The sequence below is a fragment of the Dasypus novemcinctus genome, chromosome 2 (assembly GCF_030445035.2).
Source record: "Dasypus novemcinctus isolate mDasNov1 chromosome 2, mDasNov1.1.hap2, whole genome shotgun sequence".
Taxonomy (NCBI): domain Eukaryota; kingdom Metazoa; phylum Chordata; class Mammalia; order Cingulata; family Dasypodidae; genus Dasypus; species Dasypus novemcinctus.
Window position 1 is genome coordinate 77,681,089 of NC_080674.1, and position 19,025 is coordinate 77,700,113.

The window sequence follows — 19,025 nt, forward strand, 5'->3', positions numbered from 1 at the left end:
AAGAGGTTCACAGATGTAGACACCACGGCCCCTGCCCTCCATAATATTACAAATTTTATAAAGTTTTCAGAGCATCTGATGACCTTTATCAGAGAATAATCATAGCCTCCTTCCCCCCAGAGTCATCAGAGTTGGAACACACCAGAAAATAGATGTGCAGGAAGTGGAATTGACAAGTTTAGTCTGCACCTTTCAGGGGTACCTACTAGCTCTCCAGTGACACTTAGGAGATTCCCTTCTGAGTTGTTGGCACTAGCGATGAGCTCTTAGGACCTGCCAGTTTAGGTGGTAGCTTTCTGAGAACTGTCCCTAAGCAGTGTAGTCTACGGGCAGACTTAAATGTTACTTTGTTTTCTCATCCTGTATTTTTACACTTGAGAAATTTCCTGAGTAAAGGATCTCAAATTAGTGCAAGGACAAAGGAAACATCACAGGAAGCGACTGAGATCTGTTTGTCAAGGATAAGGAAGTATATATTTAGGTTTAAAGGACATTTCATCCTTTTTACTCAAACATGCATGTTAATATGGGTCTAGAAGTTAAAGGCCATAAAGCAATTAGGAAAAATAAATATGCTACCTTCTGGGAGGGAAATGCACTCAGCTTCATTCTCCCATGGAAATTTAAGGTCAGTTCTGACGGTAGGCTTATTCCTCTTAGCTGGGAGTGAGTAAAAAGAAATAACATTTCTTTCTATAGCTTTGGGTGGAAATACTTCTCTTTGGGAGTATGAAGTAGAAAAATTGATGTTTTTGCTTTTTAAAATAATTAAAAGACTGTCATGAGGGAGCAGGCGTAGCTCAGTGGTTTGAGCATCTGTTTCCCATGTACAAGGTCCCGGGTTCAATTCCTTATACCTCCTAAAAAAAAAAAATCTGATACCTATAGGCTTAAATTTAGCATAGCCCTAATAAACTGTAAGGAGTTTAAGCAACTTTATATTCTAGGAATTCTGTTTAAATTGTCTATCATCTTGAGAGCCTACTTTTTTCCATAAACCTTGAAAAATATTGGCTAGGATTAAAATTTTTATTTTTTTAAACATCACTAAAATTAATGCAACAATTAAATATAAACCTTTTCAGTATGAAGGTATTCTTCAAAGGAAGTGTTCAAAATAATCTGAAGAAATTGCATGTCTCCTGCTAAAGTCTTTTAACTAAAACTTAGCAAGTCTCTCAAAGTGAAATACGGACAGTTTCCAGTTCTGAAGTAAAAAAGAGGATGGGAACACTTTGGTGTTGAGAGATTAAAATAAGGTGAATGAGATAAACTACAATTAAAAGTCACAAATAGTTAGTTACTACTTGTTCTTCTTCTTGCCCCAAATTGACAACATTGTAAAATTTCTGCTTAGATCTCATATCATTGCTTTTACTTATTGTTTTTAGGATATTCGAAATCAAAGAATCTATCGTAAACTTCGAAAAACCGAATTGGCAAAACTTCAGCAGACCCTGAAGGCACTTAACAAGAAGGCAGCATTTTATGAGGAACAAATTAATTATTATGACACCTACATAAAGACTTGTTTAGACAACTTACAAAGGAAGTAAGTTAAAATAGTGTCGTGTTGGTTTATAACGTCAAGATTTATAAGGTCTGTCAATTCTTCTACAGTCCAGGGCATTTGATTTGGGTTGGATTTAGAAGCAAAATTTTTGTTTTACTTTATAATAAAAAATTAGACACTCAATTTTTTTATTTGCTACTGTGAACTAAGCCAGAAATTAATTTAGAATCTTTTAAAATTCCCCACTAGCATTGGAAGTAAAGTGCCTTACTCTGCTATATTTTAAACAGCATTAAGACTTAGGGAAGCACTTCTGTCATTTCTTTTGTCCTTTTTGGTCAAAGGTTCTAAAAATACTATTATAAATGGTGGTATATGAAACTGTGTTTTATGCATGATTTTTCTGTATACCTACAACTACTCTAATTAAAAAAATCGCTTATAAAAACTAAAAGCTACTCTTGTTTTTGGAATGTTTATAATAAACAGTACTTTATATACTTGTATATACTTATATACATTAATGTATATACTTATATACATTAAATAATGGCAAATATTTACTAATTGTACAGAGTGGCTTAATGATTTTGAATTGCTTGTTGATTTTTTAAAAATCATTGACACAAAAGGAAAATTTGTTAGCTCTCTTATCCGTTAGCATATAAACTATAGATTTTCATAATGTAGTCACTATTAATGACTGTTCTTTGCTCATGATTATTCTTATCAGACTAAAGTCAATATTTAACCAATTGTATTTACCCATATAATTAGTTTAATATATTCAGGTAATTCTTGCATAGTCAATTTGGCCGTAGGAAATGGTGCTGGGTGGAAAACTCAATTGCATTATCATAGACGTTTTGGCGAGGGAATATAGCCAAATTTAAACCTCATTTATGTGGTCTGTACTGGTTCTGAATTTTCATTCTTTTACTTAGGGCCTATAATTTACTTTTACGCTAAAGCTTGAGCAGTAGAAATAAGGTGGTATTATTTGTTTGCTTTACTTTAAAAAAAAAAAACTTCAAAGTTACAGGAAAGTTGCAAAGATAATACAAAAGCAATGTACAGAACTCCAATATACCCCCTCACCCAGAAACCTAGACTTAATCCCCTTCTGGCATTTTGTGATATTTATTATATAATTCTGTCTTTCTGTTACCTAAAGATTTGAGAGTAGGTTGCATACATCATGCTCCTCTGATAATTAGCACTTCCAGGCACATTTCCTGAGAACAAGGACACAAGTAACCACCTTCAGTACTGCTATCAAATTCAATATAGTTACTGGATAAAGAGGCTACAGACCATATGCCAGTTTTTTCAGTTGTCCCAATAATGTCGGTTTGCTTTGCTTTTTATCTCAAGTACTTTAAGGCATTTTACACAAACTCTGCATCCAGGCTGTCTAATTTGGGTTCTGATTCTTTCTCATATTTGTGTGCATTTGAACTGATCAGTGAATTTCTTTGAGCCCCAATTTCTCATCTTTTAAAAGGGGGCATTAGTAGTACAGCCTCACAAGTGTTGTTGGGATAGGTAAATGAAATACTATGTGCCAACAGGCTCAATTAAGTACATAGGCACTATGGAGATGTCATTTCTGTAAATGAAATGTAGCACTCAGAACAGAACCATCCACACAGTAAGTATTTTTTAAATACATTAAGCTGTCCTGGTGATATATCTACTTTGGAATACACAGTTCAAGTTCATTGTACCAAAATGGCCTAAGATAGCCACTTAGGTCAATATGCCTGAGAAAATGGTCAGAGTACAATTTTTATTAAAGATCTCGATCTGCAATTCAATACTTTAGTCACTTGGAGAATAAATAGCTTTTCCCTAAACGGTTGTGTAGTGAAGTCTTATCGCATGGGGAAAATTGTTCACCTACTGTCACAAAATAAAATCTTGCACAGTTAATACCATGGGGGCCAGGTCTGAACGATGTGCATTTTGGGGATGGTTACTATTCTACTGGAAACTGAATTGGGCATCATGACAATAGATGGCTTGTTCTTATTTTGTCAGGAATACTCGGAGGTCAATTAAACTGGATGGAAAGGAAGAACCCAAAGGGCCAAAGAGAGCAAAGCCTGTTAGGTACACTGCAGCAAAGCTGCATGAGAAGGGTGTCCTGCTAGATATCGAAGATCTTCAGACAAACCAGTGAGTATGACCTGGAGTCTGCAAGGAACAGCCATGCCTTCTAATTGTTTTCCATAAAATCTGACTCTTATTTCTTCACTTTCCTTTGGCCTTTAAAGAGAGCATCATTTGGCCTGTCAAAGCTTACCCTTGATTATAGGTGAAGGGACAAAAGCATGTATGATAATCTCTAGTCTTCTAGAAGCTGGTGCCATTGGTCATGTGACTTGATTGTGCTTCCCAGGGCTTGTCCAATGCATTCAGATTTGTGTGCCACCCATGATCCCTCCAAGAGAACTGAACCATAGCATTAAGAGTGACGGGCTTTCTTTCAGACTCATCAGCCTTGGTAGATGACTGTTATCTACATTTGCAAAACCATACCTATCTTAGTTTCCTAGGACTGCCATGGATGGCTGGATGGCTTTAAAAAAAAATTTATTGTCTCAGAGTTCTGCAGACTGAAAGTCTAAAATCAAGGTTGTCAGAAGTTCCTTGCTCCCTCTGAATTCTATAGAGAAGAATCTGATCCATGCCTCTCTCCTGGCTTCTGGTGACAGCAATCCTTGGCATTCCTTTGCTTGGCAGCACTTAAATCTCTGCCTCTGTCATTACATGGTGTTCTCCCCTTGTGTCCAAATTTCCTCCTCTTGTAAGGACCTAGTCATATTGGAATAGGGGCCACCCTAATTCAGTTTGGTCATATCTTAACTAAGTCCTTCTGAAATGACCCTTTTTCCATATAGGGGCACATTCTTCTGACTGAGAGTTAGGACTTAAACACGTCTTTTTGGGAGACCATGCAAACCATAACAATATTTTTCTAATTTCAAGGCCACAGACTCTTCATGCCAACCAACCTTGAGTCAGAACCATTTATTTCCTTTTTTTCCCCCCATATAATAAACTTTATTTCAGAGCCATTTTTGACAGTAAATGTGTAAGTAAGTAAGTGAATAAATGAGAAGGTGAGGAACAGGAACCCTGCTCCATAACCCCACAGGCACAAAGTGGTTCTCCCTTTAAAAGGATCATAAGCCCCCACCCTATGGCTCCCTCATCCTTTGTCTCGAGTAAAGCCACCCTCACTGGGTTGCCCCCCTCTCTGACTCCTACCTTCCTTCAAGGCCATTTATCCTATGAAACTTTCTCTTCACTATACCAATTCAAAATGCTACTTCCTTTTCAAACTTTCTGTAAAAGTTCTGAAATATCTGAAATATTCAGCCTGCCAACAGTTCAGGTCCATATAAACGCTCATGTTCTGTGACTCTCATATTTTCCCGAGTGTAGTTTATGCTCCCTAAGAATAAAAACTGCATCCTGTATTTCTTTTCTAATAAAGGACCTAGTACAGTGCTTTGTGAGCTGCAGATCTCTAGCCATCGAGTCTAGTGTTTGGTGAGCAGAGTGTGGGAAAGATGATGGGAGGCGTTTGGTGACTTCCATAGTCTTCCCAATAGACCAGTCACTAAGAATGATAACTTGGAATTCCATTAATTTGTTTCAGGTTTGAGCATATGCTTATGATTCCACTTTTATAAATATTCCTTTCTTGACTAGGTTTAAAAATGTTACATTTGATATCATATCTACTGAAGATGTGGGCATCTTTGACATCAGATCGAAATTCCTGGGTGTCGAGATGGAAAAGGTGCAAATCAATATTCAGGTAAGCTGAAATTTCTGCAAATTAGGGGTGGCTTTATCGTTTTGGTCATTTGTGGTTCCCCTGCTTGGATTCTTCATGACAACAAGGAAATTTGACAGAATACCAATGCAAGCCTTATTTGCCAATATTAGTTTTTAATATTGACAATTTTTAAAGCTAATTTATCAAATTATTAGAATTTAAAGTGCTTTCAGTTGATAAATCATGAAGCATAGCAGTTTTTCTAAGCCATGTTTCCATTTTGAAGCTTAAACAAAAGAATACTATGAAAGTATTTAGAGCTATGAAATAAAGGTTGAAAAAAGGCACCTTTTATTAAGAACTTGCCTTTCTTTCTAAGACTGGGTATTCTCAAGATTGGAAATTTCCTGTTCTTTCTCCTTTCACCTTCCTAGAATGGTTATACATCATTTTGAAGTTGACCCGCCACCTACTGTAGAAGTGGCAGATGTAAGCCCAATATCAATTGGGCAGGTGAATCACAGGTGTCCTGGAGACATCTTAGGTTGTGTTTAGAGAGGCTGCAGGAATTCCATAGGACTTCCTTTTCAACACTGATGCAAAAACCAAGCTTCACTTGATCCCTTATTCAAGATTCATTGTGCAGTAGGATTAATTCTTCATGCCATTCAGTTATTCGTATTGTTGATTATGTAATGTTACTCTTCAGCTATATGCAGATGGCTAGTATGCCCCAAATATTTTTAATCATTATCATAAAATTGGGACCAGCTATGTAATTTTCATGGCTCAGTGCAAAATGAAAATGCAGGGTACCTTGTGCAAAAATTATGAAGGATTTCAATGATAATTAAATGCATTACATAGCTGGGATCTAACAAAGGAGGACAAAAGGTTCAAAAGGATATTATTGGGACATATGAAAAAATTGAAATATAGAATGTAAGCTTTTGTATCAATGTTAAATTTCTTGAACTTGATAACTTCACTTAAGGTGGTTACATATGTGAATATCGTGGTTCTTAGGAAATCTACATGGCAATATTAAGTGTTCAAGGAGCATGATGTATGCAAACTATACTCAGTAGATGGATGGATGGATGGATGGGTAGAATGATGTGGCAAAAATGTGGCAAAATGTTAATTTGGGGGGGAGTAGCAGAATGTTGGAGTTCTCCATACAGGGTTTGTGTTATTTTTGTATCTGTCCTTTAAGTTTGAAAATATTTTAAAATAAAGTTGGTTTTTTTTTTAAGTTACTAAAGATTTCAAGATGACCCCATGCAAATTTCAGAGGGCCTCATGCATTAAACTGAGCATGAGGCCCTTCTGAAGTCAGCCTTGCATCGCTGTTGGAAGTCAGACTTCCATTTACACTACAGCTTTCAGACATTTACATTTACTGTGAATTAACAAAGAGAATCTTGGGGGTCATGTCTCTAGTGTGATTTGAAGACTGGGAACATAACAGGTGTTTCTGAGAGGAATAGGGGAGGTCCTTCCAGCAAATCTATGATTCTGGATAAACTTTAGCCCATTCTCATCTTAGTCCCTAAAGAAAACTGTAGGACATAACAGGAGGGTGTGACTTATGTGATAAACATTCTGCTTACAAAAGTGTAATTGCAAGTGTTTTTCAAGGGCTGCCAGGTTGGCATTTTTCCTTTCCCAGATGAAGATCTGAGGTTCAGTGGCTCATTAAGGAATAGGCAAGGCTGGGGCTGAATCCCCAATCTACCTGACATTTTGGTCCAAGGTGGTCATTGCTCTGCTCCACTAATTATCTCACAGGATTCTCTCTGACCTGATGAGACAAGGATGTCTTACAAAGGCTTGAGGATCCCTTGATCATATGCTCAAAAGCAGTGTTGTGCCCAGTTTATACATAAGGGAATAAAAGGTTGCAAATGGCAGAAATAAAACTAAAATCTGTTCTTCCAGCCACAAGGGCAATCAAATTTTCTCTGCTTCCCCACTTGGTGACCCAACTAATTAATCTGCATAAGCCATTTCTTCTCAGTCTAACCATACTGGTTTAATTCTCTTCCAAGAAACTTTAACAAATGCAGCATTTCCCAGGAGAAAAGTGAGTCTCCACTATACTTTAATAGATGGAAACATTCTTGACAAAGGAACTCAAATTCTCTATGGAATTTCAGTCCTGAAAGCATATCTGAATAATGTGGGGATTTAGCTGAGTGTAAGTGGAGGTAATTGAGTAGGAATGAGATAGGAACCAAAGTTCACTCAAATATCACTTCCAAGTTTTGCAAGTGGCCTTGTACAGTATAGATACTTGGCATTATCATTAAGAACCAAGAGGTTTCTAGAGCTGAAAAACAAAAGAGTGAGACCTGTTACTTGTTCAGGGCAGTTCAGGGATGATACCTTCTGTCTGGGAAAGGCCCCTGTCCCGTGTTATTGTGAAATGTTACTGCTTTGTCTCTTGCTCATGGCTGCTGTGACCTAGATATTATTTTAGAAAGAGAGTTGATTTTCTTTCTTATCTGGTGGCAGTGGAAAATAGAATGATAGATTCTGACTTGAGAATGAAGACCTGCTCTCGATTCAGGGATAGAAGTCATCTAATCAGAAAGAAGTTGTTTTGTATAGTGGTTGATCATACAACTTCATCAGTAAATTTGTTTATACTTATAAAGTATGCATACTTCAACTTAGTCTAAAATATACTTTATAAAATATACCCAGTTTTAAATGTTTAAAAATGAAAAAATCAAAGTAGGAGTTATAATATTCTTCTTGCTTCCCACTTGAGGAAACATTGCTGTTGTAAAGGACATAGTCTGATTAGATGTGTTTAGAATTTTTCAATAGAAAATTGACATTATAATTGAATATCTGATATTAGCTTAATTGACAATGGTTTTCTTTCAGGCAGTCCTTATCTATTCTCTTTTTTTCTGCTCTCCCTAATAATTTATTATGAAAAATTTCAGACTTTCTGAAAAGTTGAAAAAATTATATAGGAACTCCCATATACTTACTACCTAGGTTTTACAATTAACATTATACTATGCGGGGGTTTTTTGTGGGTTTTTTTTGTTTTTGTTTTTGTTTTTTTAAGGAGGTACCAGGCATTGAACCCGGGACCTCATACATGGGAAGCAGGCCCTCAACCACTGAGCTACACCCACTCCCCTATGTTACTATTTCATATTTGATAACACATATGATGTCCATACCATAGGTTAGTTTTGAATTGTTCCAGAATGTCATGTAATGGAATCATACAGTACATAGTATTTTGTGTAAAGTTTTTTTGACTCAGTATACTGTTTTTTAGCATGTATGTGGGATTTTTTTTATGATCACCTATATCATCTGCATTTGGAGCTACTGCATTCACAGTGATTACACATATATGCACAAATATTTTTATTAAACCCTTTTTTCAAAATGTCTGTTCAGTGAAGGGCAACTTAAGTACCACTGTCTCATTATAAATAGAGGCCAGAATCTATTATGTCTTACAGTGTGGTCATGCCACCAATTTACTTATTTTTTTCCCTTTATTATAGAGATTGTGGGTTTATAGAACAATCATGCATAAAAGACAGGATTCCCATGTACCACCCCACCACCAGCACCTTGCTTTAGAGTGGAACATTTGTTACACTTGATGGTAGCATGTGTTTATAATTCTACTATCCATTAAAAGCCAGTGTTGAAGGGTTCACTCTTCGTGTAGTGTAGTTCTATGGATTTTTTTAATGGTACCACATATACAATATAACATTTCCTTTTTTAGTCATATTCAGATATATATTTCTTGCTAATTTGTTTTCACAATGTAGTGCTAACATCACCACCATCCATTCCAAAAACATTTCCATCTTTCCAAAGAGGAATCATGTACATGTTATGCCTGAACTTCCTTATCCCCAAACCATCTCCTGGTAACCCATATTCCAGATTCTGACTCTGACTTTGCTTATTCTTATTGTTTCAAATCAGTGCAGTCATACAACATTTGTCCTTTTGCGAATGGTTTATTTCACACAACATGATGTCTTAAGGGTTCATCCATACTGTCGCACATATCAGAACTTCATTCTTTTTTTTTGGCTGGATAATATTCCATTCTGTATATATATCACATTTTATCCATTCATCAGTTGATGAACACTTGGGTTGCTTCTATTTTTTTGGCAATTGTAAATAATGCCACTCTGAATATCAGTGTGCAAATATCTAGGCCCCTACTTTCATTCTTTTCAGTATATACCTAGTAGTGGGATTGCCAGGTCATATGGTAGGTCTATACTTAGCTTTTTGAGGACCCACAAAGCAGTCTTCCATGGCAGATGCAACATTTTACATTGCCATCACAATGAATGAGTGTTCCTGTTTCTCCACATCCTCTCCAACACTTATTTTCCATTTTATTAATAACAGCCATTCTGAGAGGTGTAAAATGGTATCTCATTTTGGTTTTGATTTACATTTCCCTATTGACTAAAGATATTGCACATCTATTTATGTACTTTCTGGTCATTTGGATATATTCTTTAGAGAAATGTCTGTTCAGATACTTTGCCCATTTATTGGATTGTTTGTCCTTTTGTTAAATTGAAGGATTTCATTATATATGAATATTAATCCTTTATCAGATGTGTGGCTTCCAAATATTTTCTCCCATTGTGTAGGTTGTCTTTTTTACTTTCATGGTAAAATCCTTCAAGGAACAAAAGTTTTTTGGTTTTTTGGTTTGTTTGTTTTTGTTTTTGTTTGTATGAGGTCCCATTTATCTACTTTTTCTTTTGTTAATTGTAATTTGGGTATAAAGTCTAATAAACTATTGCCTGACACAAGGTCTAGAAGATGCTTCCCTATGTTTTCTTCTAGGATTTTGTCCTAGATCTTATATTTTGGTCTTCTTCTTCTTTTAATATGAGCATTTAGAGCTATAAATTTCCCTCTCAGTACTGCCTTTCTGCATCCCATAAGTTTTGGTATGTTGTATTTTCATTTTCATTTGCCTCAAGGTTATTTCTTAATTTTCTTACTGATTTCTTCTTTTAATCCATTGATTCTTTAAGAGTGTTGTTTAATTTCCACATACTTGTGAATTTTCCCTTTCTTTCTCTGTTGTTGACTTCTAGCTTCATTCCATTATGGTTAAAGATTGAATATTGATTGATTTCAATATTTTTTTAATTTATCAAAACTTGTTTTGCGATGTAACTTATGGGCTATCCTGGAGAATGATCCATGTGTGCTCAAGAAGGATGTGCATTCTGTTTTTGTTGGGTGCAGTGTTCTATATATGTCTGTTAGGTCTCATTGGTTTTTTTGTATCATTCAAATCCTATACTTTCTTACTGATCTTCTGACTAGATGTTCTATCCATTAATGAAGGTGGTATGTTAAAGTCTCCTACTCTTCATGTAAAACCATCAATTTCCCTTTGAATCTGTCAGTATTTGCTTCATATTTTGGGGGGCTCTGCTGTTAGGTGCATATATATTTATAATTGTTGCATCTTCCTATTGAATTGCCCCTTTATCAATACATAATGACCATCTTTGTCCCTCATAACTGGTTTTGACTTAGTCTATTTTATCCAGTATTAGTGTAGCCACCCCAGCTTTCTTTTGGTTACTACTTACATCATTATATTTTTTACATCCTTTCACCATCAGCCTACTTGTATCTTTGAACTTAATGTGAGTCTCTTACAGATAGCATATAGTTGGGTCATCGTTGGTTGGTTGGTTTTTTCCATTCTGTCAATCTCTGCCTTTTGATTAGAGAGTTTCATCCATTTACACTTAAAGTCATTACTGATAATACAGGACTTTCTTCTGCCATTTTGCTCTTTAGGCTCTGTAAGTCTAATACCTCTTGTTTTCCTCAATTATCCCATAAGTTCCTACTTTTATATTTATTTGATTCTGTGTGTGTATTGTACCATACTGAGTGCCTTCTTATTTCTATCCAAATATATTTTTCATTTATTTTTCTGTAATTACCATGGGGTTAAAATTTAACAACCTAAATATAGAACAATCATGTTTGGTTTGATACCACCTTAACTTCAATAGCATGCAAATATACTTTTCCTATTACCTTCTGTCCCCCCACGTTTTTTCAGTACTTGTTACCACTTATGTCTTTTGTACACTGTACGCTCAAAGACCTAGATTTATCATAACATTTTATGCATTTGCATTTTAGTACCTGTAGGAAGTAAAAAGTGGAGTTACATACCAAACAATACAATACAGTAATACTTGCATTTATAATTACCCAAATCCTCACCTTTTACCACAGGTCTCTATTTCTTTACACTGCTCTGATCTGATGTCTTTTCCTTTCAGTCTGAAGAAATCCCTTTAGTTAGCTCCCAGATCTAGTGGTGATAAACTCCCTCAGCTTCTGTTTATCTGAGAATGTCTTGATCTCTCCTTCATTTTTGAAAGTCTTACCAGATATAAAATTTTTGGCTGGCAGGTTTTTTCCTTCAGCATCCCACTGCACTTTTGCTTCCCTGATTTTTGGTGAGAAATTGGCACTCAGCCTTTTTGGGATTCCCTTGTACATAACATGTTGCTTTTCTCTCATAGCTTTCAGAACTCTTTATTTTGTGTTTGCTAAAAGTGTGATCAATATATGATGGGGTGTATTTGCTTCATGTTTATTCTGTTTAATGTTCTTGGATGTGTATGTTCACTTCTTTTTCTAAGTTTGGGAAGTTCTGTCATTATTTCTTCAAATATTTCTTCTGTCCCTTTCTTTCTTCTCCTTCTGGGGTTCCTATAATGCATATATTGGTGAGCCTAATAGTGCCCCATAGCTGTTTTATGCTGTGTTTGCATTTAATATTTATATTTTTCTCTCTCTCCCTCAGCCTAACTCATTTCAAGTGTCTTGTCTTTGAGTTCACTGATTCTTTCTTCAGTTAGCTCCATTCTGCTCATGAAACCCTCCTGGGCATTTTTCATTTCCATTATTGTGGTCTTCAACTCCCCTAGTTCTGTTTGGTTCCTTTTTAAATTTTCTCTCTCTTCATTAAGACTCAAATACTGATCATTCATTGTTTTCCAAATATCCTTTAATTCTTTCTGTTTCCTTCATCTCCTTAAGTATAACTGTGGGATTTACTCCCTGGAATATCTGTTTCCTGGTTTTGTAACTAGCTCGTGTTAAGACAGATTTTCTAGAGCTTTAGCCCTCCTATTAGGAACTCCTGCCCAAAGCAAATGCAGAGTGCAGGGTTTCCCCTGCCTTACTAGGACTCTGTCCTGTCCTGGGCTTTTGCTTATTGGTTGTTTTAGAGTTCCCCTGTTTATAAGAGTTTGGTTGTTCCCTTTATTTCCCAGGGGACAAACCTCCCTATCCCAGATATCTGTTGATCTGTGACCACAGACCTTTGTCCCAGACTGTCTGCTTTTCTAGTTTGTCTTTTTTTTTTTTTACATTTCTTTAGTTGTTCCATGCGGCTTCTACCTGAGGACAAATTCTGGGATAACGGTCACTCCATGGATGACTTTCCCAATTTGGTCTTTCCCAGCCAAAACAGAACCAGGGACCCACAACGGGAGCACAGGCTGGCTCCAAAGTATACTGTGCAGTGGATCAGGGAAAGTGCCAAAACTTCTCTGACAGCTCCCCAATGCCAAGTTTCCTGGCCTGCCCAGCAAATGCAACCCTTTAGTTATCTCTCCCCTGCAGTCCTGAGGAAGCCCTGTATCTTTAAATCTGTACCACCTCTCTCCCTGTCCAGGGAATGTTGAAAGAATAACTGCCCCCAGAGCTGAGTTCCAGCAATCCAAAATCACTCATTAAAAGCCATGATCACTGATGGACCATGCATACCCCTGTTCTTGGGAAAGAGGATTTTTTTTTTGTCCTTTATGTGAGCAGCAACTAGCCAGGGACTGGACCCCACAGCAGACTCCCACAAGAGTGGGGGATAGGTGCCGGTAGCTGCCTGCACAGTGAGAGCAATTTACTGTTCTTTACCATAAGTTATCAGGGCCCTCCTCCCACTCTTCCCTAGATGCTGTACAGTGTTCTTCTGGCCTCTGGAGTTTCAAATAGTTTCAGACAGTTCTGACCTGTTTAGTAGTTAATTTGGTGGAGGGACTGAGTCCTGGAGCTTCCTACACTGTCATCTTCCCCAGAAGCTCCACCTAGCCCCCACCCCCCTGCCCCACACACACCCCAGTCTATTCTTAGAACCTATTTTCTTTCATCAGTGTGAGTGATTATCAAGGTGTGGTACCCAGACCAACAGTATCACCATTTGGGAACTTGTTTAAAATGCAAAATCTGAGCCCCACCTCATAGCCACAAAATCAGAAATTCCTAGGAGCAGTGTCCATCAGTCTGTATTTTAACTAGCCTGTTTTTAACCAGGTGATTTTAAGGCACATGAAAATTTAAGTGCCCCCTGACTTAGGTCATCAGGTCAATTGAATCTTATTTTTGCCAAAACAAAATTCTTCCAGTATGTTTCAAAATGTGTGAAATATCAAAGTTGAGATTTAATGATGTTCCTTATAATTTCAGGATTTACTTCAAATGCAATATGAAGGAGTAGCTGTAATGAAAATGTTTGATAAGGTTAAGGTGAATGTAAACCTTCTCATATACCTGCTGAACAAGAAATTCTATGGAAAATGAAGTGCCTGAAGGAATTTCATGGATTCTGTATCACCTGAATTGAGAAATGCATTTGTTTAGTATTTTTGTTTTAAACATGATTGAAATCACTGCTTATAAATGTGTGATTTTTTAAAGACCAAAACTGTCCTGAAGAATGTACCCATGTGCCTTTTTGATAATTTGATACTACAATAGAATGATATACACAATGAATTTTAATATAAACACTTCCACATTGTATTGTGGTATAGGTACTCTGATTTAAAACTTTATCTGTGATCTGTTTTGCCTTTAAACTAAGGAGAAAATAAATTTAGCTGACTAGGGACAAATGTGTAAACCTATTTTCCTATGAAAAAATTTTTAATGTCCCACTTGAATAATGTAATTCTTCATAGATTTTTTTAATCTGTGGAGAAATGGAAACTTAATTATTTGTAATAAGTACTTTAGACAGTTACTCAGTTCTAAGCCCTGTCTTCTGGGAGTTATCAGTTTTAAAGAACTTTTGTGCAATTCAAAATGAAGTTTTTATAAGTAATTGAAAGTGACAATATAATACTTTCTGTATAAAAGTATATATTTTATGTGATTTATTCCTACTAAAGCAAGTGCACTACTGCGTCATGGAAGGACTCTTATAGCGAGAGCCTTTAAGTGACTAAGGAACAATGTGGACGGCCATCATAGGCTGCTGCCTCCATCCCTCACTATTCAGTTAAATACTTCAATTGTGCCTCTCAATTTTTTGTAATGCAATAAAATTAGTACCTAGATCGTTTTTAAATGTATTTGTTGGAAATTGTTTTATGTAAAATAAATGTTACTTAATTACATTAATTTGGCTTCTAAGTTTTCTTAATCCAAACCATGTAGTACATAAGAGAAAGTTCTTAGTAGGGCTTATCAGGAAAACAAAATAATGCAACTAAAGCTTTGTACAAGTTAAGGTGAAGAGGATCAAAGAGATCCAAAACCTGTGAATGAAACAAGATAGAATTTTGTCTTTTTCACACTCAGCAGCTCAGGGATAAGGTAACAGTCCATGAGACCATCCAAGGATCCAGGCTGGCCAGTTTGGCTCTGTACTTGACACTGATTCCCAGTGAAAAGAGATCCAAAGCAGTTTTGTTTTAAGTTACACGTGTCATTTCTGCTAATATCTTATTGGTCAAAACTTACATGGCCCCAACTAGCTGCAAGAGGGCCTGGGAAACAATCCCTAACAAGGCAGGCATTGCCAATTAAAACTCAGAGTAGAGGAGGAGATGATCATATTACATATTTTTTAAAAGAAGCTTTAGATTACATAAATGTTACATAAAAAATGAGAGAGTCCCATATGCCACCCCCACACACATTTTCCCACATTAACAACATCATTAGTGTGGTACATTTGCTACAATTGATGAACCCATATTGAAGCATTGCTATTAACCATCGACTACAGTTTACATTATAGTTTATAATTTGTCCTGCACAATTTTGTAGGTTATGACAAATATTCAGTGGCCTGTATCTGTCACTGCAATGTCATGCAGGACAAATCCAATGTCCCCAAAATGCCCCCATATTACACCTGTTCTTCCCACTCCCATCCCTCAGAATCTCTGGTGGCCCCTGCCTTTTACATCAATAAGACTTCTTCCATTGCTAGAATAATAAATCTCCTTTAGTCCATTGTTCATTCCCCAAACTTGAGGATTTTGGGGTGGTGATGCCCATTCTGCTGCTAATTGAGAGGGGGCTTACATCCCACGGGGCAGATGGCTGGAGCTATCTTGCTTGCCGTTGCAGACACTCTTCTTGGGATGGGCGTTGTCCATCCTCTCCTTGTTGTCCTGGGTGAGTCCAATGAACTGAGAGTAGGTGTTGTAACTCTGCTGAGATTCAGGGCTCAACTGGCACATGGATGGACCAAATATTTAAGTCTCTGGGACAAACATTTATCAAGTATAGTGCTGTTAATAATTATGGGTTCAAATAAAAGGGGCAGAAGAGCCATGTGCAGAGAACCAATCGATGAGCCTAAGTCTATTACACTGGAAAGAAGAAAGGGACAATGATTCCTGGGGACACTTTAGTAATCAACACAATAGTAATGCAGGATCTCAGGGTGGAATCCCCCCCGACACTTTGTATTCCATTCCTTCACTCAACAGGCTGTTTTTTCCTCAGGGATTGCAAAATATTGAGAAATTGGGTTATGTTGTGCTCCTTTGGTACAATTAAGAGTAGTTCCAACAGAATTTTGAAAATTCAAATTTTTAAAAGTAGAAGCCACTAATTTAGTGATTTTTTTTCACTCATATTTTTGACAGAGGTAAAACATAACATTGCTTATTGTTTCAACAATTTGTGTGTACTTCTCTTTTTTTCCTCTCCTCTTCCCCCCCCACCCCACCCCTCCACCCCTCCACCCCTCCACCCCCCTACCCCGGTTGCCGGTTGTCTGTTCTCTGTGTCTATTTGCTGCGTCGTCTTTGTCCGCTTCTGTTGTTATCAGCAGCACAGGGAATCTGTGTTTCTTTTTGTTGCATCATCTTGCTGTGTCAGCTCTCCGTGTGTGCGGCGCCATTCCTGGGCAGGCTGCACTTCCTTTCGTGCTGGGCGGCTCTCCTTATGGGGTGCACTCCTTGCTCGTGGGGCTCCCCTACGCGGGGGACACCCCTGTGTGGCAGGGCACTCCTTGCACGCATCAGCACTGCGCATGGGCCAGCTCCACACAAGTCAAGGAGGCCCGGGGCTTGAACTGCGGACCTCCCATGTGGTAGACGGACGCCCTAACCACTGGGCCAAGTGCACCGCCTGTGTGTACTTTTAATATATTAGCCTTAATAGAGTTTTCTATAAAAGGAATCAAATATCCAGGTAAGTTTCACCTTGAGAATAAATCTCCTTCTCCCTTACAGATAATATTAGAAGTGGGGGAAAAGAGCTAGGGACAACAGAAGGTGGGTTAACCCTCCTTCATGCTCCAGGGAAGGTTTTTAGTGGAAACATATAAAAGGAGCCAAAACTAGTGAGCAGTGCTCCCATGCAAAAACCAGTATCTCTGAAAAGGGATTGTCTTAACTTACTTGAACTCTGAATGATATGCTTGAATGCTATTTACAAGAATAAAGATTTTTGAATCATGGCTGTACACTTGAGGAAAGTGGTGAACCTTTTCTCTCTGGCCCACAAAATGAGGTCATTGTTGAAGATATCACTGATTGCTATTTGTCTGAGATGTTTAGGGGTCATGGATGAGAGGATGATCCAGAGGAAGAAGCATGTGTCCAAAAAAAGGAACAAGAGCAAGAAGCCAATGGGGGCAGGGGTATAGCTGACCTCAGTTAAGAAAGTTAAGGCCAATTCCCGTGCCACTCCCAGGGTGATTAAATCACCCCTCAAACCCAGGCACATTTGTTCCTGAGACACTGGGACACCTGTTCAGCTTCCTCCCCAGGACTCACTGCTTTTCTTCTTTAAGTGGAAAAAAAAGCCTCTTTTGCTTTTAAAGATTTATTTTTTATTTCTCTCCCCTTCCCAATCCCCCCCCTCCTCCCCCCACCCCCCACCCCCCGCCACCAGCCGTCTGCTCTCTGTGTCCATTCGCTGTGTGTTCTTCTGTGGGAATCTGTGTCTCTCTTTGTTGCGTCATCTTGCTGCATCAGCTCTCCGCATGTGTGGCACCATTCCTGGGTAGGCTGCGCTTTTTTCACGCTGGGCGGCTCTCCTTACGGGGCGTACTCTTTGTGTGTGGGGCCAGCTCATCACACGGGTCAGGAGGCCCTGGGTTTGAACCTTGGACTGCCCATGTGGTAGGTGGGTGCCCTATCTGTTGGGCTAAATCCGCCTCCCCTCTTTTGCTTTTAAAACACTGAGTACCTAGAGCTATAACTTGAATTTTGCATAGCTGACACCTGTGTTTTAATAGTTTAATTGCATTTTCACTATCACAAAAGTATTCCTTGAGAGAAGCAGATGTGGCTCAAGCAACTGGGCTCCCATCTACCATATGGGAGGTCCAGGGTTCAATTCCCGGGGCCTCCTGGTGAAGGCAAGCTGGCTCATGCAGCAAGCTGACCCGAGCAGAGTGCTGATGCACATGGGGTGTCGGCCCACGTGGTTAGCTAACGGACCAAGATGGCACAACAAAAAGAGACACAGAGGAGAGACAATAAGAGACACAACAGACCAGGGAGCTGAGGTGGTGCAAGAGATTGAGCACCTCTCTCCCACTTGGGAAGGTCCCAGGACTGGTTCCTGATGCCACCTAAAGAGAAGACAAGCAGACACAGAAGAACACATAGCAAATGGACACAGAAAGCAGATGATGGCAGGGGGCGCGGGGGTGGGGGGGAGAGGCAGGGAGAAATAAAAGCATTCCTTGGTCTGGAAGGTCGAGCGGGCCCTTGCTCCCCTGAACTTCACTTTGGCACCTAGAACTTAAAAGGGAAAAAGGTCTTAAATAGCACTCTACTCTCAAAGGGTCTATTCTAGTGGTCTCTGAGGGAGTAAAAGCCTGTGCATACTTTAATATTCTGGAAGTTTGTGGTGATACTTGTCTGACATGACACATCGTCCTTACATCATTTAAGGACCAGAACTACAGTGTGTGTGGTTTTGCACTAATCATAGGTACCCTTCCTGCTGCAATTTTCACAATTTTGACAGTGGTTAAGTAGGGATTTGCGGGACTCCTCAAACATTCCAAGAGGCGAACCACAGAATTTTGCAAGGTGAAAACTGCATCTCAAAAGATTCTGGTGAGCAGTGGGTGGTCTCACTGCTAGTTAGCTTTTTGAAAAAATCTATTGCCTCTGTCACTGAAACCAGGACTTAGTAACAGGTTAAGGTAGAGTGAAAGCACGACAGCACAGTGGGTGGTGGAGTCTGGCATATTTTTTTAGTGTGTGAGGTGGAGGCCCAGAGATGGGTCCTGGTGGAGGTGAGGGACAGACCTCCGCCCCCACTGGTCCCCAGGAGTCCAGTATTACTTTAGGTTTGCACTTGTATGAATGGAGCATTTACTGATTATCTCAGTCTAAAAAGAACTATCCTCTCAGTCTACAAGTAAAACAGCTCCCCTGTATTTATGAGATT

General features: G+C 38.4%; 1 protein-coding gene across 3 annotated transcripts in view; it reads left to right on the forward strand.

The window, feature by feature from the left end:
• The window catches only part of IQGAP2 (IQ motif containing GTPase activating protein 2), a 301,443-nt gene extending 286,669 nt beyond the window's left edge, over window positions 1–14,774 (forward strand). For all 3 annotated transcript variants that reach the window (XM_058275088.2, XM_058275083.2, XM_058275085.2), the window contains 4 exons: window positions 1,392–1,552; window positions 3,554–3,691; window positions 5,234–5,342; window positions 13,839–14,774. In XM_058275088.2, coding sequence (XP_058131071.1) covers window positions 1,392–1,552; window positions 3,554–3,691; window positions 5,234–5,342; window positions 13,839–13,952 — 522 coding nt within the window. In that variant the 3' untranslated portion in view covers window positions 13,953–14,774. The remainder of the gene's footprint in view (window positions 1–1,391; window positions 1,553–3,553; window positions 3,692–5,233; window positions 5,343–13,838) is intronic.
• The last annotated feature ends 4,251 nt before the right edge of the window (window positions 14,775–19,025 follow it).